Raw genomic sequence first — 12,089 nt, forward strand, 5'->3', positions numbered from 1 at the left:
GCACATAAAAAAACATTTGACAAAATTTAATACAATTAAAAGTAATTTTTTTCACAAATTGTATAGAAGAAATGTACATCAACATAATTTATGTCACATAAGACAAACAGGGTTAAAATCATACTCAGTGATTAAAGATTGGAAACTCTACACTTGAATTAGAAACAATATTAGTTAATCTCTTAAAATTGCCATTTAACAAAGAATGAGACATTCTAGAAAGACCAATGAGGGAATAAAAAGAAATTAAAAGGCACCAAAATCAGAAAGACTAAAATAAAATTTTCTCTGTTTCCAGAAAATATTATCTTATATATTTAGAAAAATCCCAAGGAGTACACAAAAATTTTGTTAGTGCTCATAAAGTAATTAAGTGAAATTTTTGAATAAATATCAGCATATCAAATCACTGGTCTTTTAATGCACTAACAACAAAATATCAGAAGAAGAAACAGTCTCATTTATAATAGCATAAAAATATTAAAAGATTTTGGAGTAAGTTTGACAAAAGAAGGGTAAATCAGTACAGTGAAAATACAAAATACTAATGAGAGAAACTGAAGATACAAATAAACATTAAGTTATATTGTGCTCATGGTACAGAAGAATCAATATAGTTAATATAACCAACTACAGAAATCTATTTTTAGATTTGTTAAATCCCTATCAAAACTCAAATGACATTTCTACAGAAATAGAAACCATACTGAAATTTGAATGGAACCATGAAAGACCAGAGTAGACCAAGCAAACCTGAGAAAATATAACAAATCTGGAGGCACCTTAAAGCCTGATTTCAAATTTTATTAAAAATTTTTTAAAATCAAAATCAAAATACTGGCATTCAGAGACAGAGAGACCAATGGAACAAAAATGAGACCCATAAATAAACTTACACGTATACCGTCAAATAATATTATAAAAAGGAGACAAAAATACACAATGAGAAATAAAAGAGTGCATTTGATAAATGGTGGGAGTAAGCTATATATTCACATGAAAAAGGATGAAATTGCATGTGTGAATTTATAAGTTTCAAGGAATTCTTATGTGAAGGTCTAAGGTCCTAGACTTTGGTTTTTGCAGAGTATTTAGATTACTAACTCAGTTTCACTAACAGTGATCAGTTTGTATTTCTTTCTGATTCAAATTTGGAAAACTGTATGCTTCTAGACATTTATCTATTTCTTTTAGGTGGTGCAGTGTATTAACATATAACTTTTCATCACTATAAACTGTGGAAAATTCTGAAAGAGATGGGAATACCAGACCACCTGACCTGCCTCTTGAGAAACCTGTATGCAAGTCAGGAAGCAACAGTTAGAACTGGACATGCGACAACAGACTGGTTCCAAATAGGAAAAGGAGTACGTCAAGGCTGTATATTGTCACCCTGCTTATTTAACTTCTATGCAAAGTACATCATGAGAAATGGTGGACTGGAAGAAGCACAAGCTGGAATCAAGATCGCTGGGAGAAATAGTAATAACATCAGATATGCAGATGACACCACCATTATGGAAGAAAGTGAAGAGGAACTAAAAAGCCTCTTGATGAAAGTGAAAGAGGAGAGTGAAAAAATTGGCTTAAAGCTCAACATTCAGAAAATGAAGATCATGGCATCTGGTCCCATCATTTAATGGGAAATAGATGGGGAAACAGTCGAAACAGTGTCAGAGTTTATTTTTTTGGGCTCCAAAATCACTGCAGATGGTGACTGCAGCCGTGAAATTAAAAGACGCTTACTCCTTGGAAGGAAAGTTATGAACAACCTAGATAGCATATTCAAAAGCAGACACATTTCTTTGCTAACAAAGGTCCATCTAGTCAAGGCTATGGTTTTTCCAGTAGTCATGTATGGATGGGAGAGTTGGACTGTGAAGAAAGCTGAGCATCAAAAAATTGATGCTTTTGAACTGTGGTGTTGGAAAAGACTCTTGAGAGTCCCTTGGACTACAAGGAGCTCCAACCAGGCCATTCTAAAGGAGATCAGTCCTGGGATTTCTTTGGAAGGAATGATGCTAAAGCTGAAACTCCAGTACTTTGGCCACCTCATGCGAAGAGTTGACTCATTGGAAAAGACTCTGATGCTGGGAGGGATTGGGGGCAGGAGGAGAAGGGAAAGACAGAGGATGAGATGGCTGGATGGCATCACTGACTCAATGGATGTGAGTCTGGGTGAACTCCGGGAGTTGGTGATGGACAGGGAGGCCTGGCATGCTGCAGTTCATGGGGTCGCAAAGACTCGGATATGAATGAGTGACTGAACTGTACTGAACTGAGATTTTTTTCCCCAGATTTTTCTTATTCCTTAAGGTAGAACTGTGTTCCTAAAATTTTCTCCTTAGAACTTCTTTTGCTGCATCCTATATATATATATATATATATATATATTACATTGTCTAGAGGTATTTTGTAAATATTTCATTGATTCTCTCAATAACCCTTTTTTAAAAATTTTTATTTTTACTTTATTTTACTTTACAATATTGTATTGGTTTTGCCAACCCATTTTTTATTTGTTTCTTTTTAGTAGCAATCTGTTTAGTCTTCAAATATTTATGTTTTTCCCGTTTTTCCTACTCAATTGCTTTCCAGTTTTATTCTGTCATGGGCAGAAAAAAAAATGCTTGATATAATTTCTATCATTTTAAATTTGTTGAGATTATTTTTTGTGACCCAGTTTGTATTCTATACTGGAGAATCTTCCACTAGCATTTGAAAAGAATGCTTTGAAAATATGTTTTGAAAAGTGAAAAGGAAAGTGAAAGTCTCTCAGTTGTGTCCAACTCTTTGTGACTCCTTGGACTATGCAGTCTGGAATTCTCCAGGCCAGAATACTGGAGTGGGTACCCATTCCCTTCTCCACAGGATCTTCCCAACCCAGGGATTAAACCCAGGTCTCCCTCTTTGGCAGGTGGATTGTTTACCAGCTGAGCCACCAGGCAAGCCCAAAAAGAATGTGTACTCTGCTATTTTTTTTGGTTTTGTTTTTTAATGGAATTTTCTAAGTCCAATGGATCTAACGTGTCAATTTAAAACCACTTTTTCTATATTGATTTTTTTTTTTGTCTAGGTGTTCATTCACTGATATAAGTTGGGAATTAAATTTCCCTTCTATTATTATCAACTTATCCCTTTATGTCTGTTAATAGTTGTTTATATATTTGCATGCCCCTATATATGTGCATGGGCTTTCCTGATGGCTCAGTGGTAAAGAATCCACCTGCCAGTTTAAGAGATATTGTTTCCATCCTTGGGTGGGAAAGATCCCCTGGAGAAGGAAATGGCAACCCACTCTTTGGTATTTCTGCTTGGGAAATCCAATGAACAGAGGAGCTTGGCATGTTGCAGTCCTTGAAGTCACAAGAGTCAGACATGGCTTAGCAACTGAACAGCAACAATTTATGTGCATGTTGTTATTGTTCAGTCATCAGGCATGTCCGACACTTTATGACTCCATGGACTGCAGCATGCCAAGCTTTCCTGTCTCTATCTCTTACAGTTTGCCCAAGTTCATGACCATTGAATCACTGATGCCATCCAACCATCTCATCCTCTGTTATTGTCTTCTCCTTCTGCCTTCAATCTTTCCTAGCATCAAAGTCTTTTCCAATGAATTGTCTCTTTGGATCAGCTGACCGAAATATTGGAGCTTCAGCATCAGTCCTTCCAATGAATATTCAGGGTTGATTTCCTTTACAATTGACTGTTTTGATCTCCTTGCTGTCCAAAGGACTCTCGGGAATCTTCTCCAGCACCACAGTTCGTAAGCACATTCTTCAGCACTCTCCTTTTTTTATGATCCAACTCTCACATTCATACTTGACTACTGGAAAGATCATAGCCTTGATTATATGGACCTTTTCCAACAAAGTGATGTCTTTGCTTTCTAATACACTGTGTATGTTCATCATAGCTTTCCTTCCAAAAAGCAGTCATCTAATTTCATGGCTGCAGTCGTCATCCACAGTGATTTTAGAGTTCAAGAAGAGGAAATCTGTCACTGCTTCCACCTGTATCCCTTCTATTTGCATGAAGTGATTGCGTCATATGCCAGTTCTTTTTTTCTTTTTTTAAATATTCAGCTTTAACCTGACTTTTTCACCTCCTCTTTCACTCTCATCAAGAGGCTCTTTAGTTCCTCTTTGCTTTTTGCCATTAGAGTGATATCTTCTGCATATCTGAGGTTGCTACTATTTCTCTTGGCAATCTTGATTCTAGCTTATAACTCATCCAGTCCAGTATTTCAAGTTATGTGCTCTACATTTAACTTTAATAAACAGCTTGACAATATACAACCTTGTCATACTCCCTTCACAATTTTGAACCAGTCGGGTTTTCCACCTAAAGTTCTAACTTGTTTCTTGACGTGCATACAGGTTTCTCAGGAGGCAGGTAAGATGGTCTGGTATTCCCATCTCTTGAAGAGTTCTCCACAGTTTGTTATGATCCACACAGTCAAAGGCTTTAGTGTGAAAAAGAAGTAGATGATTTTTGGTTCACTGATTCCTAAGATGTTGATGTTTATTTTTGCCATCTCCTGCCTGACCACGTCCAATGACCAGTGACTATGACCAATGTGTTCCCTTGGCCAATGACTATGACAAAGTGTGTGACTATGACCAATGACTATGACCAATGACAGTGTGTTCCTTTGACAAAACTCTGTTAGCCTTTGCCTTGCTTCATTTTATACTCCAGTGCCAACTTTTCCTGTTATTCTGGGTGTCTCTTGACTTCCTAGTTTTTCATTCCAATTCACTATGATGAAAAGGACGTTTTTTATTCTGTTATTTTTAGAAGGTCTTGTATGTCTTCAAGGAAATGGTCAACTCCAGCTTCTTCAACATTGTTGGCTGAAGATTTTTGGTAGGTGCATGAATAGCTTTTTAGTAACTTGTTTTTAGTATGGATATTTGATTACTGAGATGCTGAACGGTTTGCCTGGGAAATGAACCGTTTTTGGTTTTGTTTTTGTTTTTTTTTTTTTGAGATTGTGCCCAAGTAGTGCATTTTGCTTGCAGCATGTGGGATTAAGTTCTCTGATCAGGAATCGAAACCAAATCCTCTGCACTGGGAGCGTGGAGTCTTAGTCACTGCATTTTGGTATCTTTTTTGACTGTGAGGGCTACTTCATTTCTTCTAACAGATTAGTGCCATAGTATTAGATATAATGGCCATCCCGTCCATTTTAGTTCACTGATTCCTAATATGTTGATGTTCAGTCTTGCCATCTCCTTCTTGACCACATCAAATTTACCTTGATTCATGGACCTCACGTTATAGATTCCTATGCAATATTATTCTTTACAACATTGGGCTTTGCCTTTTACTACCAGACATCTGCACAATGAGGGTTATTTCCCCTTTGACCCAACCACCTCATTCTTTCTGGAACTATCAATAGTTAGTAATTGCATCTGCTCTTTCTCAGTAGCCTATCAGACACCTTCCAACCTGGGAAGCTCATCATCCAGGGTCATATCATTTTTGCCTTTTCATACTGTTCATGAGGTTCTCCAGGCAAGAATACTGGAGTCATCTGCCATTTCCTCTTCCAGTGGATCACATTTTGTCAGAACCCTTCACTATGACCTGTTCATCTTGGGTGATCCTGCATAACATGACTCTTAGCTTTATTGAATTACACAAGCCCTTCCACTATAACAAGGCTGTGATTCATGAAGGGGTTACGTACAATACCAAAATATTGTTTCCCTTAAAGATAGTGGTTGGTGCAAAAAAAAGTGAAATATATGGCTGGGAGATACTGGGCCACATCTAATAGAAGTTCTTAGCTTAAGTACTTTCTATGACCCTATTAATTTTACTAGCTCTATTGCTTGTATTCTACTTTATTACAATTGTTTGTATTACCAAATATGTGACTGTGTCTCTGATAAAAAGAATGATAATTAGTGGTTTGATACAATTGATCAAATATATGGTTGTATATGATCAATGATTGTAATATTGTAACTCTAAATATAGAAAGATGCAACAGAGAGAACCATTTCCTGAACCATAACATAAGAGGAAGATAAGAAGTCCAGAAGCTTTTGACTACACTGTTAAAAGAGCCTAATCCAGTAAAAGATCACTGAGTGACCTATCAACAAAATCCTCAGCTGATCTGGGCATAAGAATTCCTACCACTGTGAGAAAAACTGGTCAAAAAATGCCTTCCCAAATTTGGTCAAAGTAAAACTAAAAGGGAGGAGATTATAAAATGAAGAAATTTTCTCACCATCCCATTGTACGAGTCATTAACCACGGCAGTTGCTGACCTAAATACACCCTGAAAAGAATTCAGGGCAAAGATCAAGATGTGGAATCTTGAGCTTGTAGAAAACTGATAGAACTGCCCCTCAGATTTGTTTCAGGAAAAAATCTTATGAACTGAATTTTTGCCTCTTCCTATACATAGAAAAGAACTAAAACCATTATCTAAAATATCTATCCATTGCAAATAACATTTAACCATCTACCAAAATGTGATATGATTTTATTTAAAAATTCCAAATATTCTTACAAACATCATGTGTCATCTACAGTAAACAATAAAGCTGTGTTTCCTTTAGAAATTTCAAAATGTTATTTTTTTTTCAAAGACTGAATGAACCATTAAAAAAAGAAGAATATAAATAGGCAGTAAGCTAATGCAAAAGTCTGCAGCATAATTACACATTAGGGAAATACAAATTAAAACCAAATGAGTTATGTAAATGAGATAGACAAAAAGGTTAGTATTAATAATACCCGACTCTGGCCAGTTTGGAGCAACTGCTGCTCATGTGCTCTGCTGGCAAGAGTTTAAAATCAAATATCCACACTAAAAACAAGTTACTAAAAAGCTATTCATGCAGCTACCAAAAATAAACACATACGGTCATAGACAGAAAAGGATAATAGCAGTTTTAGTCATAACAATCCCACACTGAAAATATAGTCCAGTTATCTATCAACAAAATAGTACATAAGTAAATGGTGATACATACTAATAAGAAAGTACTACTTAGCAAAGAAAACTAAAATGCTGATAGTGTAAAGTTGTATAGGAATATTTACAAATATAGCAGTTAAAAGAAAGGCTTAAGATATGAGAAAAATACTTACTGCACAGTTTCATTGATATTAAATTCTAGTATAGATTAAGCTAATTGATAGAGACATAAATCAGACCAGTATTTGTTTCTGGGTTGAGTGGGTGTTCTTTGGAAGGAATGATGCTAAAGCTGAAACTCCAATACTTTGGCCACCCATGTGAAGAGTTGACTCATTGGAAAAGACTCTGATGCTGGGAGGGATTGGGGGCAGGAGAAAAAGGGGACGACAGAGGATGAGATGGCTGGATGGCATCACCGACTCGATGGACGTGAGTTTGAGTGAACTCCGGGAGTTGGTGATGGACAGGGAGGCCTAGAGTCGCAAAGAGTTGGACATGACCGAGCAACTGAACTATTGAAACTAGTTGAAAGTTAGCCTAAACATGTGAGTATTCTAGGGTTCATAAGTTATACCTCAATTAAAAAAAAACTTCAACATTGCTTGATTATTCGTTCTTTCAATAAATATTTATTGTGAGGAGGGATGTAGAAACATTTTAATAAAGATTTGTGATCAACAGATTTTTAATAACCAGTAATCTAATTCATTGATGACAGTTTAGTAAAGAATCCAAAGCTACATGTCTATCTCCATTTCAAAGTACAACAGAAATAAGAGTTACAGATATAATGTGTATGTAACTTCTCTCAAGGAAATCTTGTATAATCACTTTGCAGAGCCTTGAACTCTAGGGTAAATCAACATAATCTTATTCATAGGCAACACATCTATTCATACACTTTCTCAGAGCTCCCTTGACCTCACTGTTCCTCAGACTATAGATGAGGGGGTTCAGCACAGGGGTGAAGATAGTATAGTACACTGACACAACCTTATTGTAGTTAGCGGACCTATAGGATTTAGGTCTCATGTAGGTAAAAATGGCAGCTCCAAAAAAGAGTCCCACCACAGACAGGTGTGAGGAGCAAGTGGCAAAAGCCTTCTTGCGGGCTTCATTAGAATGCATCTGGAGAACAGCAGCAAGGATGAGACTATAGGAAATCAAGATGAGGGAAATGGGGATCAGGAGCATTAACACACAGCAGATGTACATGACATACTCAAAGACAGAAGTGTCAGCACAAGCCAAACGCACAAGAGTGGGGGCCTCACAAAAGAAGTGATCGATCTCACGTGTGTTGCAAAATGAGAAGTTCAGGGTAGCAGCAGCCTGCATGAGACCATCAGCTGCGCCAAGGAACCAAGACCCCAAAATCATACTGAGGCATAATTTCCAACTCATGAGGACTGGGTATCTCAGTGGATTGCAAATAGCAACATAGCGGTCATAGGACATGGCTGCTAAGAGGAAGCACTCGCCCCCTCCTAAAGTGAGGAAGAAGAAGATCTGGAACCCACAGCCAGCAGGGGAGATGAACTTCCTGCAGGTCAAATAGTCAATGGCCATTTTGGGCACAATGGTGGAAATCAGCATCAGGTCCATGAGGGAGAGTTGGCTCAGTAGGACGTACATGGGCCTGTGGAGATGGGGGTCCAGGAGAATCAGGAGAAGCATGAGAGCATTGCCAACTAGGGAGGTGAAGGCAATTATAAGAACCAACACAAAAAGAAACTGGTGGGCTCCTGTGTAGTTAAAGAGACCTAGGAGAATGAAATCTGCAGTGATATTCCAGTTTTCCATGATTTCAAACAATAGTGATGCTGCAAATGGAGAAATAGATGATAATTACATATAAATAACATACTCAAATCTATTGAAACACACTAAAATCCAATAATTTGTGATACTGATTAAACTTTAAAGGCATTTTTACTTTCAAAATAAGAGGACTTATATTTTTATGCCTACATCATGGAAGAACTGAGTCTGCAAATGGAAACATAATTTGCAATTGTTAGTGCATTTACTTCAAATTTGCCAAGCTATACATTGAAATCAATAATGATCTTCTTACAATATTTCCCCCCAAAGTAACCCTATAATACTAAATGCAAACTTTCATAACTGAAAGGGCATTTTGCATACAGAGAAGTTTTACCTGCAAAGTCACAGAAACACAAACTTTACTGCATAAAGAAAAATAAATAAATAAAGCTTCTTATTTCTTTACGTAAGTTCAGTCACTCAGTCGTGTCTGACTCTTTGCAACCCAACGGACTGCAGCATGCCAGGCTTCCCTGTCAATCACCAACTCCCAGAGCTTGCTCAGACTCATGTTTTTATGTAAACACAGGGCTAAATTAATTTTTTCTTAAGTTTCAGGAGGATCTAAGTTCTTAAAAGCATTTCTATCTATGAAATCCTGGAACCACAACTGTTCTATTAATATCTAGCTGAATAAATGCAACAATAACTCCAGGAGTAAGAATGCAAATTCAGCCTCAAAGATAGCTATGATTCGATGAAGCTACATGGCAGAAGGAGTCCACTTCTTCCGTGGTTACTCTTTTTCCCCCACTTTTTATATCCATCCCATACTAGACTGCAGTTAAGAAGGAGAAAGTTATTGCAAAAGGCTCATTCAATCCTTTATTCTGTTGCTTGAGCATCATCATTGTACTGGCAGCATTACACTGAAGGGTTTTAGCCAGTTGTTTTAAAGTTGAATATCATGAAAATACATTTTCTACTTGTCAAACGTATTTCATTTTCCAAAGCTTAGTGATCTGCACACTGTCATATCTCTAATAATCAGTCTGAAGCATGAATAACTATATGAAATCCTAACTATAGCCTTCAGTATCATTCTTCTGAAGGCCCTCAAACTATCCTAGCTTATATTTTTAAGTTGAAGTCTTATTTTTCATTGTTTTCATTACTTTTATTGTTCAAGGTTGATAGAACTTTAAAATTGTTTACAATTTAGTGGGTAACTCAGTGACTGCATGGTGTTTGGCAAGTTTCTAAAACTAACTTAAGTATGCTATCAATACAGTGGAATTAAGTACTTCCATACACATTAAAGGACGCTTACTCCTTGGAAGGAAAGTTATGACCAACCTAGATAGCATATTCAAAAGCAGAGACATTACTTTGCCAACAAAGGTCTGTCTAGTCAAGGCTATGGTTTTTCCAGTAGTCATGTATGGATGTGAGAGTTGGACTGTGAAGAAAGATGAGCGGCGAAGAATTGATGCTTTTGAACTGTGATGTTGGAGAAGACTATTGAGAGTCCCTTGGACTGCAAGGAGATCCAAACAGTCCATCCTAAAGATATCAGTTCCAAATATTCATTGGAAGAAGTGATGCTGAAGCTGAAACTCCAATACTTTGGCCACCTGATACAAAGAGCTGACTCACTTGAAAGGACCCTCACGCTGGGAAAGATAAAAGGCAGGAGGTGAAGGGGACGACAGAGGATGATATGGTTGGATGGCATCAGTGATTCAATGGACATGAGTTCGGGTAAACTCCAGGTGTTGGTGATGGATAGGGAGGCCTGATGTGCTGTGGTCTGTGAGGTTGCAAAGAGTCAGACACAACTGAGTGACAAGAATGAACTGAACTGAACACAGGCCAGAATTTCATTCCATTTTAAGAATGAGCAATGTTCCTTTGTAAGCCTCTACTACATTTTATTTATAAATTCATTCCATTTATGGACACTTGTGTTGCTTTCCCTCCATTTTTGTATATAGGTATCAATTAATTTAATGGGATTTTTTTGTTAACACATGTGTATGTCTATGCATGCTCATTTGTATCCAATTCTTTGTGTTCCCATGAACCGTAGCCCACCAGGGTCCTCTGTCAGTGAAATTTTCCAGTCAAGAATATTGGAGTGGATTGCCATTTCCATCTCCAGGGAATCTTCTCGTTCCAGGGATCAAATCCAGGTCTATTGCATCTCCTGCTTTGGCAGGAATGTTCTTTACCAGCTACGCCAACAGTGAAGCCCTCAAACATGCTAATTATTTTTAATTTTGTAAAGATAAATATATATACTATAAATATTTTAAACTTTGTGCTTGATTTTTGCTTATATCATTCAAGAAAGTTTTTTATGTTTTTAGATAATAAATATAGCTTACCTGAATTTTCATTTTACAAAGTACATTTTTTTATAATGATGCTGCTTGTATTGAAATATATTATCAAATATGAGATCATTAACTCCTAACTTTACAATGGACATAAGTGATATAGCTATGCATTTTATTTTTAGGTTTAATAAGTATAAACACAAGCAGTTATCATGAATATAAACGATCAGTCAGCATGACAATAGTGTTCAGATGATTTTATGGGAAGGTAAAGGTTAACAGTCAGAGAAGGCAATGGCACCCCACTCCAGTACTCTTACCTGGAAAATCTCATGGATGAAGGAGCTTGGTAGGCTGCAGTCCATGGGGTCGCTAAGAGTCGGGCACGACTGAGCAACTTTACTTTCACTTTTCACTTTAATGCTTTGGAGAAGGAAATGGCAATCCACTCCAGTGTTCTTGCCTGGAGAATCCCAGGGACAGGGAAGCCTAGTGGGCTGCCGTCTATGGGGTCTCACAGAGTTGGACACGACTGAAGCGACTTAGCAGCAGCAGCAAAGGTCAACAGTGTCAGACTTTATTTTTTGGGTTCCAAAATCACTGCAGATGGTGAAATTAAAATTAATTTCACTGCTATGAAATTTAAAGACACTTACTCCTTGGAAGAAAAGTTATGACCAACCTAGATAGCATATTCAAAAGCAGAGACATTACTTTGCCAACTAAGGTCCGTCTAGTCAAGGCTATGGTTTTTCCTGTGGTCATGTATGGATGTGAGCGTTGGACTGTGAAGAAGGCTGAGCGCCAAAGAATTGATGCTTTGGAACTGTGGTGTTGGAGAAAAGTCTTGAGAGTCCCTTGGACTGCAAGGAGATCCAACAAGTCCATTCTGAAGGAGATCAGCCCTGGGATTTCTTTGGAAGGAATGATGCTAAAGCTGAAACTCCAGTACTTTGGCCACCTCATGTGAAGACTTGACTCACTGGAAAAGACTCTGATGCTGGGAGGGATTGGGGGCAGGAGGAGAAGGGGAA

General features: G+C 37.4%; 1 protein-coding gene across 1 annotated transcript; it reads right to left on the reverse strand.

Annotated features, from left to right (window-relative positions):
- LOC102171326 (olfactory receptor 2T8-like) lies at positions 7,820–8,791 on the reverse strand. The gene has a single exon (XM_005682852.3). It carries the CDS (start codon positions 8,750–8,752, stop codon positions 7,820–7,822), a length of 933 nt encoding a protein of 310 aa, XP_005682909.3. The 5' UTR covers positions 8,753–8,791.

The sequence above is a fragment of the Capra hircus genome, chromosome 7 (genome assembly GCF_001704415.2).
Source record: "Capra hircus breed San Clemente chromosome 7, ASM170441v1, whole genome shotgun sequence".
Lineage (NCBI taxonomy): Eukaryota > Metazoa > Chordata > Mammalia > Artiodactyla > Bovidae > Capra > Capra hircus.

Coding starts and splice junctions, on each gene's coding strand:
- LOC102171326 (XM_005682852.3), bottom strand. CDS start 8,752: ATGGAAAACTGGAATATCACTGCAGATTTCATTCTCCTAGGTCTCTTT.